Raw genomic sequence first — 21,433 nt, 5'->3', positions numbered from 1 at the left:
CTGCAACTCACTGCTTTCAGGCCTCCCAGCCAGCTCCATCAAACCCCTTGAGATGATTCAGAATGCTGCAGAGCGCCTCGTCTTCAACCAGTCCAAGAGAACCCATGACACACCCCTCTTCATCTCCCTCCACTGGCTTCCTGTAGCTGCCCGCATCAGGTTCAAGGCCTTGATGCTCACCTACAAGACCTTGTCAGGAACAGCACCCTCCTACCTCAACTCTCTCCTGAAGGCCTACGTTCCCTCTTGGAAGCCTCTTTGGTGAGTTTTTGGTGAGTGTCTTGTCCTTTTATACGTTTTGGAGAGACATCCTGTTCTTGATGTCACTGTGTTGCTCCATTTTCTCCACTTGTTGATAGCGGCCTTCACAGTGTTCCATGGTAAATTTAATGTTTTGGAAATTCTTTCCTACCCCTCTCCTAATCAGTACCTTTCAACAAGTGAGATGCATTCTTTGTAAGCTCTTTGTTGACCATGGCTTCAGCAGTCAGATGAAACTAAAGAGATGTGAAGAAAATCTTACAGAAACAGCTGATCTTTGGGGTTAATTAGAATAAATTAAGTGAAGACAGCTGTATGATAATTGCTTTTGAACATGAGACTGAATGTGATTGCTTCATTCTGAACACAGCCACGTCCCCAGTTATAAAAGGGTGTGCACACTAATGTAGCCAGTTTATTGTAATGTTTTTACTTTTCCCTAAAATATTTGATTGTTTTTCACTTAAATTTAATATGTTGTAATTTCACATTGAGGGTGGAAAAAAGCTTTTCCTTTTAAGATTTATCTTGGTTTAATTTTTTTCAACACAAACACCTGCCATTTTAACAGGTGTGTAGACTTTTTAAATCCATTGTATATTATCACTTTTTAATTCCGTTACAGGAAGTTTTCTCTGGATGAACTGCTGACTAATGTGATGATCTACTGGACTACCAGTTCAATCATCCCCTCCATGCGTTTATACAAGGAGAACTTTGGCAAAGGTCTTACTCAGCCACATTCCAAGTACGCGAAGAGATGATTCTATATGAATTACTGTGCTATTTTAATTTTTGTTCCCACACTATTCCTAAATGCTTGTTTTTCTTTGCGACACAGTAAAATCCTTAGTGTTGAATTAACACCCAGAGTGTTTATTTGAGTCCAATGTTAAATCAACACTGGTGATTTTGCTGTGTAAATTGTGCTATATTATCTTTAGAATCCCAATTGTTGTTCCATCAGGTTTGGCTGTTTTCCCCAATGAGCTGGTGCACACTCCAGAACTGTGGGCCAGGCAGAAGTACCAAAAGCTTGTGAGCTACACTCTGATGCCCGGAGGTGGTCATTTTGCTGCCATGGAAGAATTAGAGTTATTGGCCCAAGATATCCAGAAATTTGTCAAGATTATGGAGGGGACAAAATGAAGGAACACTTTTGTTAACAATCACTTTTTTCCCCTTTAATTGCTACTAATCTAGACAGTAAATTTATTTCTACTAAGCACAGTGCAGAATGAGAAGTGTCAATGTAGCCGATACAGTGAAGTGAAGGTGCTTTCAGAGTAGTGAAATGAATTTTTTTTTAAAGACAAAATAAAATTAAATCAGTATTGGGTAGGACCACCCCTTGCCTGTAAAATATATCAGCTGAAATTAAATTAAGTTAAATTGTTGGTTAAGTTGAATTAAGTTAAATTAAATTTTTTTGTAGACTTTTTTACGAGAGATCCTGATCCTTTCTGCTCTCCAGACCTGCCTGATCCGGGTTTTTTTTAGCTTACTATGTATGAATTCTGAATGTTCTACACTTTCAAATGTGAGTTTTGGTGTCTACAAAAAGTTTGGATTGGGCCTTTTAGCTGGTCCTTGTGAAGTGACTGGTACCATAAACAAGTGACTGGTACCATTAACAATAACTTTCTTAATCAAAAAGGACTAATGGACATCTTTACTTAGGACAAATATATAAAACCAGCCCATACAAAACAGCAGCAGTAATATTCTGTCCCATATATCCTAAGCGTGCATCTCTCTTGTTATAGAATGACAGTCATACTTGTACTATGTTCATATTCATCTTTATTTCACAATTTAAAAAAAAAAAAAAATAATAGAACAAATGATTATAGGTCAAAGGGTGAAGAAGCTGAATAGAAATAAACAGTACAAATTCCAAGTAGACATTTCATTTATTTATTTTTTTAAAGTATACAATATTCTTCATTATCTTATTGTTTTGATTGGCTTCCAAGAGCACAAAGTATATTTCATCGCTATCATTGCTCAAGTAAGTGTGTAAAGTGTCATCGCTATCATTGCTCAAGTAAGTGTGTAAAGTGTCATCGCTATCATTGTTCCCTATCGAATAACACATGCCTCTTCAGAGTGCTTCCTGAAGGTTCTCTGAAACTTCAACAACCAATCAAAGAAAGAGAGTGAAGGCACAGCCAAACGCAATGAAGCTGGTCTGACTCCATTGCATATTCATACACACACACACAAATAAATATATATAAATATTATGAGTGTTTTTTTTGGAATGCACACAATGACTATAAAATGGGAAACCACCTGTAAATGAAAATATCTATAAAAAATATTTTCATAATATTATACAAATAATATGCATCTGGATTGTAATAACTTGAGTGTTATGCTTTCTTACTACATACAGTAAAATAAAAAGTGTTTTTTAAAAAAACAAATAAATAAATCAAAACTTACAGAAAATTAAAGCATTGAGGGAGCAGTGACCATCACAGTGCTTTCTGGACTTAACAGGCGATACATAAATTAAAAAAAAAAAAAAAAATACCTTACACCTTGCAATGTAAAGATTTAGCTAATTAAGGGTAAGATTTAATCTTCTAAAAACAATTATTGAAATATAGTTGTAAAAAATTTTTTGTGAGAATAAAATTAAGTTTGACCTCATACAATAATGTGCATTTGTTACAGGGGAAAATATTAGTAATAACGTGACCGTGAAAGTGAGATGCTGAAAGAAAGCATTAGTACACACTTTTCAAGTAATGTCAGGTATGAATTATATGATGGACAGACAGCATGCAGCTTCTAGGACTACAAACGTTTATGAAAAGTTAATTCACTTCTACCCGTCAGAAGACAACAGGACAAATAACTTCATGTCAGTGTTACATGCTAGAAGCTGGCAAGATGACTCTCTGGCAGTGACACTACAGTCTAAACTAAACCCAATTTATTTCAGTGCAGTTAAGAGGGTTCTTAAAGTTCTGATCCCAAGAAAAAACAACAGCAAGTATCCATTTAAATCATGTTTTTTGTAGTAACAGACTGAATGCACCATTGTGCAGATACTGTAGGATAATCGATAATGCCCTAGAACAAGAATTGGGAAACACTGCTTTAGGCAATGCAAGCACTCTTCATGTCCATCAATACTAATTTCTGAAAGTAAATAAATATTTACTAGGTCCTTGAATGTCATCAGGGATTTCAGAATGACCAAAATGTGTCTAATCGCAACAACATACCACTTGCAGCGATATGCAGGCAGAGACAAAAAATAATGTCCAGCAAACATCTTATCTATATATCTTTGGAAATAAACGAATTCAAGGTCCATTTTGTAAACACTACAAATAAATCTAAAAGGCATGAGAAAAACAAGATACATCACAAATGCTGCTTCACAGTGGGAAACAAATCTCATACTCACAGAAACACTAAGCCTTCACAGAATCACAAGAAGCTTGACATAAAATGTCACATGGGATGGCTTTCAGGACTTATGTTGGAGAAAATATGAAGGATTTAAAAACCAAGGTGCACAAAATTAAGTGTGCTATGATTTTGGCTGCTAAAACAAGTCACTGATGACAAAATGCAAAAAAAAATTATACTGAAAACTAGATCAAAAACCGGCCAGGTTTAAGTATTCAATGTACGGGATGCCTGTATTTAAATATTTTAACACACACCATGTGTTTATCAAAGATTTAAAAAAAAAAAAATGCTTCCTCATTGACCCACAGTATGTTATGGAAAACCTCCATCACATATTTAGATTCTCTTTGAGGACACAGATGGGTGGACTCTTCCAGTATAAGATGCTCATGTTGCTGACCACATGGAAATCCTTTCAAGTATTTTGATGAAGAATTTTAAAAAATAAATAAATAACTAAGCATAATAAGTTCTACCATAGATCACAATATTCAACACAGACAAAGCCACATAAACGGTCACAGCCTGTGCTTTCCATCTGAAAGGCAGTATATGGCATCACATTTTATCCAACGTGATGGCAGCACTGCAAATATCCTTCTCAGTAGCAATCCTGTAATTCTGTTCACCAAATGAGAGCTCCATAAAAACCCTAATTGAACTAACCTACAGTGGATATAAAAAGCCTACACACCCCTCTTAAAATGGTTTAATCAAAAAAATTGACAAGATAAATCATGTCAGAACTTTTTCCAGCCTCAATGTGAAATTATAACCTAAAAATTTTACGAAAAACAAAAACATTTTAAAGGATTAAAAAAAAAAAAAGTTACAATAAACTGGTTGCATAAGTGTGCACACCCTTTTATAATTGTGGATATTGCTGTGTTCAGAATGACCCAATCACATTCACGCTCACGTTCAAAAGTAATCATCATACAGCTGTTATCAATGAAATTATTCCAATTAACCCAAAATAAAGATCAGCTGTTTCTGTAGGATTTTCTTCACATCTTGGTTTCATCTGACTGCTGAAGTCATGGTCCACAAAGAACTGAAAAAGCCTGTACAGGGTCTCACTGTCAAAAGGAATCAATCAGGAGAGGGGTATAACAAATATCCAAAACATCAGATGTACCATGGAACACTGTTAGAAGCACCACCGTGGAGAAAATGGTGGTGGCTTTTGTCATTTGTTTTGTACATTTTTCCAAAATTTACAAAAGGACAAGACAAAAACTTACCAGGGAGGCTGCCAAGAGACCTACGGCAACATTAAAGGAGCTGCAGGAATATTGGACAAGTACTGATTACTGTCTGGGATATTGGGTAGGGTGGCTAAAAAAAAAAACCCATCCAAGCTCAACCAAATTACCCCAAACCATGTGGGAAAATGTTTTATGGTTTGATGAGACCAACTCCAAAAAGGTATAATAATTCCAAAAGGCACGTCTGGTACACAAAAAAACAAACAAACAAACAAACACCCACACCACCAAATGAACACCATACCCATGGTGAAGCATGGTGGTTGCAATATCATGCTTTAGGGCTGCTTTTCTTTAGCTAGAACTGGGGTTTTTATCAAGGTGGAGGGAATCATGAATAGTTACAAATACCAGTTAAATTTATTGCAAAACCTTAGTAAGCTGAAGATGAAAAGGAATTTCACCTTTCAGCGGGCAGTGCACAGGAGATGTCCTCACAATTTGATAGATCTAGAAAGATTTTATAAGAAAGAGTCGGGAAATATTGCCAAGTCAAGATGTGCCATGCTGATAAACTCTTACCCAAAAAGACAGAGGTGTAATAAAATCAAAATCTGCTTCAACAAAGTATTAGTTTAGGGGTGCACACACTTATGCAACTAAGTTTTTTTTTTTTTTTTCCCCCCGCTAAAAAAGTTGATTGTTTTTCACTTTGTGTATACCTTGCAATTTCACATTATTGGTGAGAAAAGATGATTTATCTTTGTTTTTTACGTCGCAAAAACCTGCCATTTTAACAGGGGTGTGTAGATGTTTTATATTTATTGTAAGTAGTGATCAATCTGCAAAAAGTGTTTGGTAATATAGTAATTTTTAACATCTCATAAACCATAAGACAATTATGGTGGCTGGAAAAGTTTATAATCAGAGCATTCCCACTGCCAACAAAACTTTTCCAAACACTAAAAAACATTATCGCAGTACAAACATAATACATTTCCACGAGATGTTTAGAATAAATTATGATGTTTGGACATGAGGAACAATTGAATGGAGCAATGAATGGAGAAGTCCCCCTGTAGCAGCATCCTCAATCTCCAATAGGTCTTTTATGGAGTCCCTGACATCCATCCATCCATCCATCTTCTACCGCTTACTCCTTTTCAGGATCACGGGGAACCTGGAGCCTATCCCAGGAAGCATCGAGCACAAGGCGGGGTACACCCTGGACAGGGTGCCAGTCCATCGCAGGGCACAATCACATACACACTCTCACACCCATTCGTACACTACGGACACTTTAGACACGGCAATCAGCCTACCATGCATGTCTTTGGACTGGGGGAGGAAACCGGAGTACCCGGAGGAAACCCCCACAGCATGGGGAGAACATGCAAACTCCGCACACACATGGCCCCGGCGGGACTCGAACCCCGGAGGTGTGAGGCAAACGTGCTAACCACTAAGCCACTAAAGATTATTAAGCCTGAAGTTTGCTCAAGTAACTCAGACACCAAGAGGTTCGGTGGTAATGTAAAAAGGCTAATGGTAACTAAACTTAGCAGTACAGATAAATTTATGTTCCCCAGACAAACACATCACATTCACCAATAATAGTGCCTTACTGTTCAATGTTAACAGGCTGGATGAACGTAACTTAGCATAAAACTGGATTTGTCAGTCATTGGCCAGACTCAGAGGTTGCCTTTTGTGCTTCATGTACAATACATCATGGAGACACCAGAAATAGGGAGCTTTAGCTGAAGTGTGCAGTTATTTAGGTGGATAATAAGATAATAAATGACACAAACTACTGATTTTTTTCAGGGGAAAATATTTCAAACAAACCTGGTTAAGTAGAAAAATTGACCGAACTGTATTGAAAACAGGTAATAAAATGCTCCAAGTATGTGGTTTTATTCTATTGACCAATTAAGCAAACAGGTCGTTTTCTATGCAACGTGCAAATGCTGAGCCTATGACTAAGTACATTTTCTTTTGCTTCTAGTCACTTAGACATAGGTCTTCATTTTCTATTAAATGCACAATTGCTGAGGCTGTTTGCTTAATTGGTCAATTCTCATGACACATTTAAGTACAGTACTGTGCAAACGTCTTAGGCACCCTATTTTTTAATACAAACTTTGTTATAGATTTTTATTTTATGACTTCAACATTATCGGGTCAGTACAAAAACATTTTAGTCAGTAAAGAGACCAGCATATTAAGTGGTAAGAGACACTTTTCAGACAAAAAAAAAAAAAAACAGAAAAACACAATGACGGCTGCTTAATCAAGTGCGAATCAAGTGCGACACTCAAAAGTCTCCAGAAGGACTGTGGCTGGTTCTGCAAGATGCTCAAAAAAAACTTACAGCTCATTTCCTTATTCCTCATTTCTTAAAACTGTACAAATTCTACCAGAGACTAATTTTTTTTTTTAAGCAAAGGGTCATCACACCAAACATTGCCTTCATTTCATTTATTACTGTTTCCTGCTCTTTATAGTATTTTTTTAAAATAGAGAAACATTTAATTTCATTATTTTTGAAGTTATCTTTGCTCTAGAGCATTTCTTTGCATGTGCTTAAGACTTTTGCACAGTACAGTATATAGAAATTGAATTGTACATTTCACACATCTCCGTTCATGAATTTAGTGCTATATTTGTCAACACTGCCTTATCATTATAACATAACAGCAGATTGTGCAAAAGTATGATCTGAACAGTGAACATCTATAGAAACGGACCTTTTTTGACATCATCAGTCATTTCCCCTCTTGGTTTATAATACAATAAATATGGCCTTGAACATGTTATGTAATGGATTTAGAGAAAATCACAAAGCCGTCTCCTGCTCAACATTCACCAGCTTGCAAGAAACCTGTGAGTTTTTGGACTCCTCCCGTTCATTCTTGTCTTCATCTTGAATTTGGACAATGCCGTTCTCTTTCTTTCCATTTTTATATGGCTGCCTGTCCAGAGCCTCGGACTGCACATGCAAGATGAATGGGAACTTGACAGTCAGTAAATACAGTAATTTTTCCATCACTTTCTGTATACAAGCACTTCGTATAACTAATGTTTACTATCATGTAACTATCACACAATTGTTTCTGGTCATTTGTATGGTTCAAACATCTACATGCTTGTATAGCATACTGTTTTAGTTGTAGGTTACTTTGGATAAAAACAGTTTCAATAATGTCTATGTTAAAGGAAAAATCCACCCTGAAACACATTTAACATTCATATTCAAATATTTGTGATGTGTTTGGTGTTCGTGCATATTCTGTTGCGAACATATTGGTTGGTGCCGTTATTCCTGTGAGAAGTTCCTGATACTCAGAGATCACGTTGCTAGCACAGTCACAGTAGTAAATACAGCCCTGAAGAGGAACAATGCAGGGTTGGGGGACGAGAGGTGTTGGTTTGGGGTGTAAAAACAATACAGTTTCAATATAGTCACAAATCACAAGGCAGAAATTGTAGTTCGCTTTACAGCATTTTACAGTAACCACAGGGGCTGCCACTTGACTGCTGGTTACTAGAATACATATAAGTTTAAATGCGGCTGCGGTAACCTGCACAAGAGAGCAGGCAGCGTTTTTAATCACTTTCTAATTATCATTACCATTAAAGTGATTTGTAATATGTTATATTTTACACTTCATTTAAGGCTTAATGAAGCTTTTTTCACGTACTTTGTCTTTCAACCGACTGTCATTTCTGACAATTTTCAGTTGAAAATCTTCAGCAGTATCAATAATAAATATATTTTAATACATTTTTTAGGCACAAAGGTAGGCAGGTATTCAGGTCTGTGATGATTAGGAGAAAAGCATTCAACAAGTTTTGCTGTAAGTTTTTAAAAACAAAAGAGCAAGAGCTTCTTTTCAATGTCATATTAATGACAACGCAATGTAGAAATAGAATTGCATTCTGGAGCTTTGAGTTCACTTTTATGACATACAAGACAGTTCTGAGAGACTCAGCTTGGCCAGTTAGTGATCTACGAGATAAGAAGCATAATGGTGTTGGCAGCAGTTGAAAGTATGGGAGTTAAAGTTTGGAAGTTGATCGGTTTGAGCAGAGTGTAGAAGGGCTAAAGCCGGCAGGTAATTTAATGGCTTTGTGGGAAATGTAGGATAACCAAAGTAAAAACAGATCAACATGTTGAAAGAAATCTTAAACAAAAAAAAAATAAACTCAGAATTTCATTAGATAATAAATCTTGGACACGGCTGAAGATCACATGTTACTTATAAAGATTAATATGCAAATCTTTCAGGGTGGACTTGTCCTTTGGTATGATAACGTTTCTATCAGTTTCGATCTGTTTACGTTTGCATGCAAGGACTGTACTGGTAATATTACCTTGTGGTCCAGAGGAGTAACACAGCACAGCTTCTCTTTATAGCGCTCAGGTAGAAAGAAAAGCAGCATTCCCAACACGGGGTAAACAGTACCCGGGGTCAAATCCTTCTCCTTCCAGGGTCCTGATCATATGCACCAGAGTAAGTGTAAAGCAGTGGCTCCAGAAAATACACACTTTATTGTTCTATAGATTTCATTTCAAAAGGATTACATTGCCCATTTGCCATTAATCTATACACCATAATGCCAAAGTCAAAAATGTTTTTAGAAATTCTCGCAAATTTATTAAAAACAAAAAGCTAAAACATCTTATTCAGATACATTTTCAGAGCCTTTATTCAGTACTTTATGAAAGCACGTTTGGCAGTAATTATAGCTTCGATTCTTCTTGGGTGAGTCTATACATGCTTTTCACACCTGGTGTGCCAATTGATGAGCAGTGCCAGGTTTTTGCCAGATGTACAGTAGCACTTGGAGTTCAGTGCAGAGAGGGCAATGTATGTCGCATTAGACCATGAGACTCCTTTAAGTGCCTGCCATATATCTTTTACTCAGGAGTTTTTACTGGCTTCTGTCTAGCCACTCTACTATAAAGGCCTGATTGATGGAGTATTTCTGAGATGGTTGTCCTTCCAGCAGGTTCCCCCATCTCTGCAGAGGACTTCTGAAGCACTATTAGGGTGGCCATTGGATTCTTGGTCATGTTCCTTCTAGCCCGGTTACTGACTTTGGCTGGTTGGTCAAAGTGGTTCCAAACTTCTTTATTTCACACTGATTAAACCCAGTGTGCTCCTGAGAACATTCAACACTTTAGAAATGGGTTTTATATCCTTGTCCAGATCTACAAAAGGTATGAGGAGAGCTCCTTGGACTTCATGGCTTAGTTTTTGCACTGTGAATTGTGGGACATTATACCCACAGGTGTGTGCCTTTCTAAATCATGTTCAATCAATTGAATTTGCCACAGGTGTACTCTAGTGAAGTTCTCGAGAAATCTGAAGATAATCAAAGCAACCACCATATACTACTGTGCCTTAGCCAAGTGTCTGAATAATCAGCTAAATGAGAGATTACAGTTTTTGATTTATAATAAATTTGCAAAAGATAAGAAATTCTAAAACAAGTTTTCACTTTGTCATTATGTGTGTGTAGATTAAAGGCAAAGAAAGTCGAGTGCAAAAAGTCAGAGCCACTGTTTATTAAAAAAAATATATACATGTTTTTTGAGCTGGGTTTCTGAATAGGATAAAGTATATAGTTCTGATAGTACTATAGTTCTGATAGGTGTTGGAAAACAACATGAAATCCTGACAGTTACCCTATATTTTACCCTGTCATACAGTGTAAACAGCTTCACATACCGGTGAGAAGGCTGACCAACAGTCCTACCACTACAACTGTGGTTGAGTTGTGAGCACTGTACCACATGTAGGACAACGAATAGAGAGCCTGGAGTCCAGTGGGCCTACGGAGACACAGTACTGGGTTATTTTATAATTCTCCAACTCATAGGAAAATTCTCTCAGTTCAGTTTATTTGAAGGGCCTCTTTGTTTTTGTTTTTTTGTTTTTTTACTGGACAACAAGGTGTAATTTAACAATTGTCTGCTACCTTTAAATTCACTGTGCAATTTAATGATTATTACACCCCTAGTTAAAACACAGATTTAAAAAAAATAAAAGTCACATACTAAGCAAAACAACAAAAAGACTTAAGGAAACATTGTACCCGTGAGCTTCAACAGATTTACCTGGGTTTTGCTGTAATAGAGGTGATGACAGTAGCCATGATGGCAGTTGTGTTGCCTGTGTCATGAACGATCGTGGCATTAAAGATGGGTGTTCCAGGTGCTTTCATACGGGAGACAAAGCTGCCAATGCCGATCCAGAAAGCCATAATCAGTCCTGCCACCAAGCCAGTCACTGCTCCCTGGAAATGCACACGAACACAAACTGTATGCCTGGATTCTGCATTTCCATCATAAAACAAATGTTGTAATGAGCTCTGCTACTTTATTTATCCAACAGTTCTGGTCCACTAATGTGACTGGACAAGCGGTGTTCAAAGAGTGCTAATATTTGGTATAACACTGGTACATTTAGCTATCCAGCCCGGCCAATTTGACCTTATTGTGTCAGTTACTCCATATTAATTTCTTGTTTATTAAACTGTTGTATAAAATTAATGTTGCAACATCACACTTGCAATCATGCTGTTGTACTGAATATCAGCATAGCTGATTACATGCAGCCTTACGCTTACAGTCATGCTGATATTCAGTACAACAGTACTCTTGACTGTGCAATACTGCTTAATTATATTAATGCTTCTTTGAGACAAATGTTTCTACTGTTAGAGAGCAGCAATGCACTTACAACAGAGTTGGCACAGGGAAAGAACATGCCTAGACAGAATAAGCCAAGCAGAGGCCCACCAATCATCCCAAAAATACTGAGTGCTGCCTGAAAGGATCACATAAAAGTAAGAAATTAGACAAATAAAAGTATGCAGGAACATAGACAGAGTTGGTTTTGCACACTTGTATGATTTTTATCACTTAAACTTTTATCATTATTTCCATTTTTGCAAGACTGTATTAAAACATACTATACCATTAGCGATGAACTGAATCAAGAATGTTAAGAACAACACACTCCAGACCATACTTGTGGCTGGGTGGGAAGGGGGTGTTGTGGAGCGGTGCTAGGTGTACAATGCACAAGCAGAGTGCATTATTTTTGTATAACAGCATGGTCTGGAGTGTGGTATTCTGCTTATACCACAGCAATTTGCCAATGATTACAATGTTTAATTTATTAATGTATGAAAGTAGTGCATTTAGTGGCTTATAGTTAGATTTAACGTTGTGGAACATCCAAGAGACAAATTAGCTCATGTTCTCACTTACATTATAGCAGTGATAAACAGGTGTTTCCTTACCAGCCTCTCTCTCAAAAAAACAAACACAAAGCACTGTAACTGTTACAAAGTGCTAACAGGCGAGAGATCATTCATTCAATACGTCTCCTAACAAAAAAACATCACCACATCAATGATTATACATTTACATTGTTTAACACAAACATCTGTTTATTATTAGTGTTAGATTATGTGGAGCATCGACCATACAAGTCCCTGTGTACGAGCAGTTACCACAGAAACAATAACGTATTACAACAAGTCCATTAACATAAACCTATTGTTCATGATACAGCTGGAAATACTGTCTGAGCCATACTGTTACACAGAAATAATCCACACTCTCTGACCAAACAGATTAGAGTATTCGGCCATGCTGTGGTATAATTCATAATATAACATTTGAGTTATAAAAATGAAATTTTCTGTACAAAAGGCAGTAAACCAGAAAACAAAGCACAATTAATAAAGCGCAAGCTGATTAAAGCAACGGTCAGACCAAAAATGAATATTTGTCTGTTAGAGTCTATTCATGCAAATAAAGCAAGTGATGCTGGGAATTGTGTTATTCTACTACTAAATATTCTAGAGTTAACTTTATTTGTAAATGGACTTATTCAGACTGTCACTTTCTGCCATGGTTTTCGAATTCTCATGGGACTCTTGTTCCAGGAGAACAGAGCTATGATTTCAGGGAAATAGAGAGAGCTATTTATGCTGCCTTCAAGTTTCAGTAGGTACAAAAACTGCCCAAAATACCATCTAATAGGGATAGTCAAAAAAATGTGTGCCATAACATAAAATTATATGATTATTGCTGTATTACAGTATTTGCATGCTAACCATTATAAATAAACAGACTAGTCCATACCTGTAACACAGAGCCCATTAGAGAAGCGATGTAAGCCATAGCTAGACACACCAATCCATATCCAAGAGCTGAGACAAACAGAGCAAAGATTCTTCACAACCTTGATTTAAAAAAAATCCTTATCATGCTAATGTTATTTTGTGTACTAACAAACATATTACACCACTAATATTGATAAACCACATATCTGCTGCTAGATTGCACATGAACTACAATGAATCACAACAAGATACTTGCACTCAGGCTTAAAACGCATTTCTGTTTTGAAGTTGTGTGGTTATCAAGTTTCTGGTAGCACATTTACATTTTTTTCCTTTGTAACAAGAGCAAAATGAATGTCTCCCATAAGGTATTTAAGGCAGAATATTTAAAAAGCTAAATGAAGGAATACAATGAGCAATACTGTGTCCCTCTCTGCACAATGTCTTCAAACTTTAACAGCTTTAAGTGATCCCAGATAGAAAACCTATATCATGACCATTTCACCATTTCCACCCATACGAAGGTCTGAAGCAGACAGTTCATGCCAGATCAGATAATTAAAACCACAGGGGGTCAGAGAAGACCATCAAAAAAAGCACAGTGCCATTTCTCTTTGAATGGAACAGTTACACCATGGCCCAGTGTGTGGAAGTGAAAGCCAATGGATAACACCACACAAGATGAAAAATGACCCAATTATTATAATAATAATAGAATTATTATTAATTATTGTTTTAATTGTTAGTGTTATTATTCTGCTTCCACTTCAGAGTCGATAGCAGCCTATAGAACCGTTAATAGGAAAGGTATTAAATTTATTTACTTTGTCTCTGTTGTGCTTGGCCCTGTAACTGCTGCTTGCAGCTATATTTATTATTAAAGTAGTATTATTAACTTGGTATTAGCCACACATTAACACACACTAGCAATATTTACCTTTATGGCATACGAGTCATCAGGGTTTTAGATAGATAGATAGATAGATAGACAGATCACAAATTTAACAAACTTGTCTAGAAACTAATATCATGGGTGATATCCAGTTTCAACTGAAGACACCCTGTTAGCAACAGCACAAGCTACTTTGTAGTACTGCAGGGCTAATGTTAGTTCAGGTGTTCGGGTTGGGTCATTCCATCTCAAGTGGTCCAATAATTGTAATTACTTGACCAATTTTAATTTTTCACATTTTTTTGTGTGATTACCTCCATGTATTGTCATTGCAAAAATCACCATAATTTTTTTTTATTTTATTTTACCTGGTTTAACTATGACTGCTATCTTTGTGTCATGGCACACAAGAAGTTTGATTATACAGCTGTTTACAGAAACCTCAATCTCTCAGCTCAGGACGGTCCTAGCTCCTTGGAACAAACCCTGATCTCTAGAGCGCATTACAAGGTACATACATAATCATTTTGCACATTAGTGTTCCTTAGACTTAGAACTTAAATCCAAATGTGATGCTGTAGATTGCTCACAGTTCCACTTTGAGAGTCAGTTTATAACGGGAAGGGTTTGAGTCTAGATAAGTATAGTGTACATGCAGAACATTTCATGTTTGAGACTTCTCTTTTTTTTTTTAATTGGGGTGATAAATTGCTTTTTAACATTTATTATTTTTATTTCGCTTTCATATTGAAAAACTCTGGTGGGGGGACCAGATACGAACCTGAAATTTTCATATTTCATAAGTAAGTTTTTACGTTCTGCTATAAAAATTGTGAGGGTGTTTTACAAAGGAACAGAGTCAAACAGCTGAGATGGTATTTTATCTGTGATAAAAGAAGTGACTACAGCTCAGAGGTCACTTACTGCTTTTAAGAGGTAATCACTCTCAAGGTTTCTTCCTCATATCATCTTAGGGAGTTTTTCCTCACCACTGTCGCCACCGGCTTACGCAATAGGAATAAATTCACACACTTAAAATCTGTATCCTGTGTTTATATGTTTCTGTAAAGCTGCTTTGAGACAATGTCCATTCAATTCAAATAAAACTGAATTGAATTACTCACTCTGGAAAAAAATTGGAAAATTTTGAACAGTTGACCAAACTGCATTGGACCCACTTGAGCTTTATGCAAGGAATATGTGAGTGTTCTTAGATATTCCATGAACGTCAAGGGACCTTTTGCAGACACTGGCTGTAAAATACCTGTTACAACTGTAGTGAACATACTGGAAAACCAGAAGCCAGGGTGAATGAAACCAGAAGTGTTTGTGCAAGTAACCCATTGTATTTTATTTAATCCATTTAAAATACAGTTTGAGATCTATGAATACTGCCCTCTCCAGAGTGGGAGAGTTAAACCACTGCTCACCAAGGCCTTTGGATAGCAGCGTGGCACGGGCTTCGGTCATGCCGGGATAAAAGGGCTTAATCAGATCTTCCATGGTAACCGTCGCCAGGGAGTTGAAGGCAGATGAAATTGTGCTACAGTAAGAATATATATATATATATATATATATATTAAATGATCACAGCTGAGCACCAATTATGTGCTTTTTTGAGGAATTCATTAATGTGAGGCCTTTACCTGAGAGCTCCACTGAAAAGACAAGCAACAAACAGTCCAGGCAAACCAGGAAGGTCTCTGAGCACATCCATAACAAAATACAACACCATCTACAGAAAGAGAATTGAAGGGAAAAAAGAGAGGATTTTTTTTGAGCACCTTATGATAAACAATATCTAGTAGTAGCAAGTCAATGTACTCATTAAAGAGCTTCATTATAAGAGAAGACAAAATATTATTAAAAAAAAAAAAATTTACACCACGTCATTTTAATGTTTTATTTTTTGCCTATTTAATCTCATTTAAATAGCATTTTAAAAACATAGAAAAGCAGCTTAAGGGTCATGGATAAAATCACAAAGTGAAACTGCTTATACGCAGTCAGGAAGATTCAAACAAGCATCGTTCTGAAAGCTCCTTATACAGTATCTCACAAAAGTGAGTACACCCCTCACATTTTTGTAAATATTTGATTATATATTTTCATGTGACAACACTGAAGAAATGACACTTTGCTACAATGTAAAGTAGTGAGTGTACAGCTTGTGTAACAGTGTAAATTTGCCGTAATTTGTAACAGTGTAAATTTGCCGTCAAGTTATTTTATTGTGAGATACTGTACATTATGAAAAGATATGAAAAGACCATGAGCACAGCTGCATGAAACACATCCCATAAAAGCACGACAGGAAAATTAAAAACGAAGCCAGTGAGAGTCTGACCTGGTCATTGGTCTGGACATAGCCCTTGTCCAAAGGACTGTCTTCACCATAGCGGGCAAACATTACCAGCCCCATGAGACAACCCAGTGCCAGGACTATCTGCTGGCATGGAAACACCACATAGCAGGACCTATGACAGGGGACAGACACAAGAGTGTATGCCAGTCGTTTTTTGCAGAAAACCAGAAAAGTTATAATTAAAAACACTATGATGTTCTGGAATGTGCATAAATTACCCAAATGAATAACAGACAGATACAGAGACAGACACAGAGACACATTCATTTCTATATAACCAGGCTAATATGAGGTGGGTATTACTGACATGATGGCCTCTCTTTCAGAGCGGGAGCTGAGGTATCTCTGGACCTGAGCCTGGTTCACTCCATAGAGTGCCAGCATGAGGAAGATGCCCCCAACAGACAATGTCCAAAATGTGTGCCTCTCCAGAGGGTCAGGGTTCAGCCTGAAGGGTCAGACACAAGAGTGACAGAGAAAGGAGAATATACAATGCAAAACAGGAATGTAACCAGACTTACAGCTTACATTCAGCCTGTACATTCTGTATCTACTGGACTAACAAACTCCTATCTACTATATAATGTTTAATACTTACACTATTCATTCAAATTCATTTAACTCTTATTGAATTATGCTTGTAACATTGCGACAAACTCTCAAGTGAAAGTTATCTTTTACTTAGCCAATCAATCTATTTCTGATTTTTTCTGTACTGTGTGTGCTTACGGTAAAAATCACACTCACTCAATGCCTGAGATGCGGCTGCTGTTCTGGGCTTTCTTCCACACCTCGGCTATGCCACCTGCCTGGTGGGTGCCCACCACGATTACAGCCAGCTGCCCAGCAAACATAACAATTGTCTGGAACACATCTGTCCAAATGACTGCTTTCAGGCCACCCTGTACACAGAAGAATGAGCGAGATACTTACAGTGGTGCTTGAAAGTTTGGGAACCCTTGTGAATTTTCTATATCTGCATAAATATGACCTAAAACATCATCAGATTTTCACACAAGTCCTACAAGTAGATAAAGAGAACCCAATTAAATAAATGAGAAAAATATTATACTTGGTCATTTATTTATTGTGGAATATGATCCAATATTACACGTGTGAGTGGCAAAAGTATGTGCACGTCTAAGAATAGTAGTTAATTTAAGGTTAAATTGGAGTCAGGTGATTTCTATGAATGGGATGACAACCAGGTGTGAGTGAGCTCTCTGTTTTATTTAAATTACAGGGATCTATCAAAGTCTGATCTTCACAACACATGTTTGTGGAAGTGTATCATGGCATGAGCAAAGGAGATTTCTGAGGCCCTCAGAAAGAGAGTTGTGGATGCTCACCAGGCTAGAAATGTCTGGGCCTGTTTTGGTGCATTTGGGCCAGGACGACTTGCCATCATTGATGGCTTCATCATTTAGAATAAAATCGATGGAACGATGAATTCTGAATTATACCTGCAAATTCTAAAGGAAAATGTCAGAACATCTGTTCATGAACTGAATCTCAAGAGAAAGTGGGTAATGCAAGAAGACAACGACCCTAAACTGTTACGCCACGGCCAGCAGATGGCACAGCGGCACGGCTTCTGACTGGTCACGTGACTCTTTTGTTTGTTCGCTTCCCGCTTAGACATTGAATTAAGTTTGATCATGTCTCTGATTTGCCCCAGGTGTCCATGTTTTGGTTTGATTAGGTTTGCTATTTAAACCCCTCGTGTGACTGCGCACTTCCCGCAGTATTATAGTTGGTATAGTTTGTATGGTTTGTACCAAACGTCTGATGTGTTTCCCGTTTATGTTTGATTACGATAGTGAATGTGTTAGCATGCTAAGTGGTCTGGTTTCATGCCCTGCTCTAGTTTCAAGCCACGATACCAGTTTCTCGTTTTCCTGGTGAAGACTGCGTTTCCTGTGTTTGTTTGTCTACTGTTAATAAAGACTTTGACCTGCACTTGCATCCGCCTCCAGTCCCGATACGTAACAGAATACTGCGCCCATAATGCGGAAGCAGCAGGTCATCATGAGCTCTGCCGAAGCGGCCGAGTTTGAGGCGTGGCGTCGTTCGTTCTGGGAACAGAGCAAACAGCTCACCGAAGAACTTGCTCGGCTCGATCGCCTTATAACGCAACGAGAGCTGCTGCAGAAAGCCGGCCCATGCGCCACGTCGCCACCCGCGCAAGTTCCCATGCCCCCACTGCCGGAGAGCTACGCCACGCTACGCAGCCAGCAAAGCTACTCGAACTCCTGGAGCTTCCGACTGCAGGGGAATTATACAACGCCATGCAGCCAGCAAAGCTGCCCGAACTCCTGGAGCTTCCCACTGCAGGGGAATTGCACCATGCTGCCCAGCCTGGAACCGAGAACTAGCCCAGAGCTTTTTTTTTGGGGGGGGCAATGGGGACAGCGGAGCTCCAGCCTGAGGCCTACGGCGAGGTCTCGGCTGTGGAGCTCCTGCACGCCGAAGAAGCCATCCCGCTGCCCCGCCCAGCTGAGGAAGCTGTCCTGCTGTAAAGCCCAGATGAGGAGGCCATCCCGCTGCCCTGCACAGCTGAGGAAGCCGTCCTGCTGTCCAGCCCAGATGAGGAGGCCGTCCCGCTGCCCTGCACAGCCGAGGAGGCCGTCCTGTTGTCCAGCCCAGCTGAAGAGGCCGTCCCGCTGCCCTGCACAGCCGAGGAGGCCATCCTGCTGTCCAGCCCAGCCGAGGAGACCGTCCCGCTGCCCTGCACAGCCGAGCAGGCCGTCCTGCTGTCCAGCCCAGCTGAGGAGGCCGTCCCGCTGCCATGTCCGGCCGAGGAGGCTGTCCTGAGCTCCAGTCCAGTTCCAGTACCTTCAAGTTCCAGTCCAGTTCCAGTCCCTTCAAGTTCCAGTCCAGTTCCAGTCCAGTTCCAGTCCCTCCAAGTTCCAGTCCAGTTCCAGTCCCTCCAAGTTCCAGTCCAGTTCCAGTCCCTCCAAGTTCTAGCCCCGCTGGGGACTCCGCCCAGCCTTCCAGCGGCGCCTGGGGCGGCGCCCAGCGTTCTCACGCTGCCGGGCGCGGCACCCAGCGTTCCAGTGCCGCCGGGGGCAGTGCCCCGACTTTCAATCCTGGTGGGGGTGGGGCTCCGCCAGTCTGCTGCCTGGCGGAGGCCGCCTTGTTTTCCAACACAGCATCAGACAGTTTACACCGGGGCCCAGGACCCCAGTTGGAGGGGTTTTTTTTGGCGCTCCGGGAGAGGCGCCTTTGGAGGGGGGTTCTGTTACGCCACGGCCAGCAGATGGCACTGCGGCACGGCTTCTGACTGGTCACGTGACTCTTTTGTTTTCGTTTGCCTCCCGCTTGGACATTGAATTAAGTTTGATCATGTCTCTGACTTGCCCCAGGTGTCCATGATTTGGTTTGATTAGGTTTGCTATTTAAACCCCTCGTGTGACTGCGCACTTCGCGCAGTATTATAGTTGGTATAATTTGTGCCAAACGTCTGATGTGTTTCCCGTTTATGTTTGATTACGATAGTGAATGCGTTAGCATGCTAAGCAGTCTGGTTTCATGCCCTGCTCTCATGCCCTGCACTAGTTTCAAGCCACGATACCAGTTTCTCGTTTTCCTGGTGAAGACTGCGTTTCCTGTGTTTGTTTGTCTACTGTTAATTAAGACTTTGACCTGCACCTGCATCCACCTCCAGTCCCGATACGTAACAAACACACAAGTCATCCTACCAAAGAATGGTTAAAGGAGAATAAAGTTAATGTTTTGGAATGGCCAAGTCAAAGTCCTGACCTTAATCAAATAGAAATGTTGTGGAAGGACCTGGAGTAAGCAGTTCATGTGAGGAAACCCACCAGCATCCCAGAGTTGAAGCTGTTCTGTACTGAGGAACGGGCTAAAATTCCTCCAAGCCGATGTGTAGGACTGATCACCAGTTACCCCTAAACGTTTAGTTGCAGTTATTGCTGCACAAGGGGGTCCCACCACATACTGAAATCAAAGGTTCACATACTTTTGCCACTCACAGATGTCATATTGGATCACTTTCCTCAATAAATAATTGACCATGTATAATATTTTTGTATCATTTGTTTAACTGGGCTCTCTATCTACTTTTAGGACTTGTGAGAAAATCTGATGATGGTTTAAGTCATATTTATGCAGAAATGTTTGCAATGTTTAAACTGATATGTCTTAATAATTATTATAGGTATTTACTTGTGTGTGTGTGTGTGTGTGTGTAATATATATATATATATATATATATATATATATATATATATATATATATATTATATATATATATATACACACACACACACACACACACACACATATACATCTGACATGTGTTCTTATCCCGAATGCTCTATATACAGTCCCCTCCAAAACCATTGGAACGGCAAGGCCAATTCACTTGTTTGTGCTGTACACCAAAGACATCTGGGTTTGCAATTCAAAGATGGATGTGAGACGAGAGTTTAGGATTTCAGCTTTTATCTTATGGTATTTACATCTAGATGTGTTAAACAACATAAAACTTAGCACCTTTTGGAACAGACAACCCAATTTTAGGCAAGCAAAAAGTATACGAACAGATCAGTCTTTAAGTAAATAACACTTAATATTTGGTTACATGTCCCTTGTTTGCAATAACTGCATCAAGCCTGCGACTCACTGTCTACGTTTACATGGACAGCAGTAATCTAATTATTGACCTTACTCTGAGTAAGACAATATTGTGATTAAGGTATTTACATGAGTCGCTTTTAGTATACTCCTTTCATGTTCCCATTTTACATGTTCTAGAACATAGTTCGATTAACAGCACACATCATTACGTCACCGCGCCACGCTGTCCGACGTCCCTCCAGAATTTCACTTATCAACATAAGTCTTACTTATGGTACCATATAAAGTTTTGGGTATTTTTATTCAATTTTTTACAAACGCTTCAAGTGCGGTTAATTATTTGTCATGCTGTACATGCAAATTGACAACTGCTTGAAGCCGTGGGCTGCATCCCAAACCACATACTTACCATCTATATAGTAGCCAAGATGCATGTATTTCTCCTACTACAGGCCTACAGTAGGCAAGTACGTGGTTTGGGACGCAGCCATGCTCTCTTGTTTGGCGTAAAACAGTTGAGCACTG

The 21,433-nt window shown here is 38.9% G+C and overlaps 1 protein-coding gene across 2 annotated transcripts in view; it reads right to left on the bottom strand.

The window, feature by feature from the left end:
* Positions 1 to 2,164: 2,164 nt before the first annotated feature.
* Positions 2,165 to 21,433, bottom strand: part of slc5a6a (solute carrier family 5 member 6a) — a 32,845-nt gene continuing 13,576 nt past the window's right edge. For both annotated transcript variants that reach the window (XM_053613992.1, XM_053613993.1), the window contains exons 6-16: positions 17,054 to 17,208; positions 16,614 to 16,754; positions 16,289 to 16,418; positions 15,588 to 15,676; positions 15,372 to 15,484; positions 13,069 to 13,136; positions 11,654 to 11,740; positions 11,029 to 11,207; positions 10,640 to 10,743; positions 9,279 to 9,400; positions 2,165 to 7,893 (exon numbers count right to left, since the gene is read on the bottom strand). In XM_053613992.1, the coding sequence (XP_053469967.1) occupies positions 7,741 to 7,893; positions 9,279 to 9,400; positions 10,640 to 10,743; positions 11,029 to 11,207; positions 11,654 to 11,740; positions 13,069 to 13,136; positions 15,372 to 15,484; positions 15,588 to 15,676; positions 16,289 to 16,418; positions 16,614 to 16,754; positions 17,054 to 17,208 (1,341 nt within the window). In that variant the 3' untranslated portion in view covers positions 2,165 to 7,740. The remainder of the gene's footprint in view (positions 7,894 to 9,278; positions 9,401 to 10,639; positions 10,744 to 11,028; positions 11,208 to 11,653; positions 11,741 to 13,068; positions 13,137 to 15,371; positions 15,485 to 15,587; positions 15,677 to 16,288; positions 16,419 to 16,613; positions 16,755 to 17,053; positions 17,209 to 21,433) is intronic.

The sequence above is a fragment of the Ictalurus furcatus genome, chromosome 25, assembly GCF_023375685.1.
Source record: "Ictalurus furcatus strain D&B chromosome 25, Billie_1.0, whole genome shotgun sequence".
Classification (NCBI taxonomy): domain Eukaryota; kingdom Metazoa; phylum Chordata; class Actinopteri; order Siluriformes; family Ictaluridae; genus Ictalurus; species Ictalurus furcatus.
This window is presented reverse-complemented; position numbering and strand designations above follow the sequence as displayed.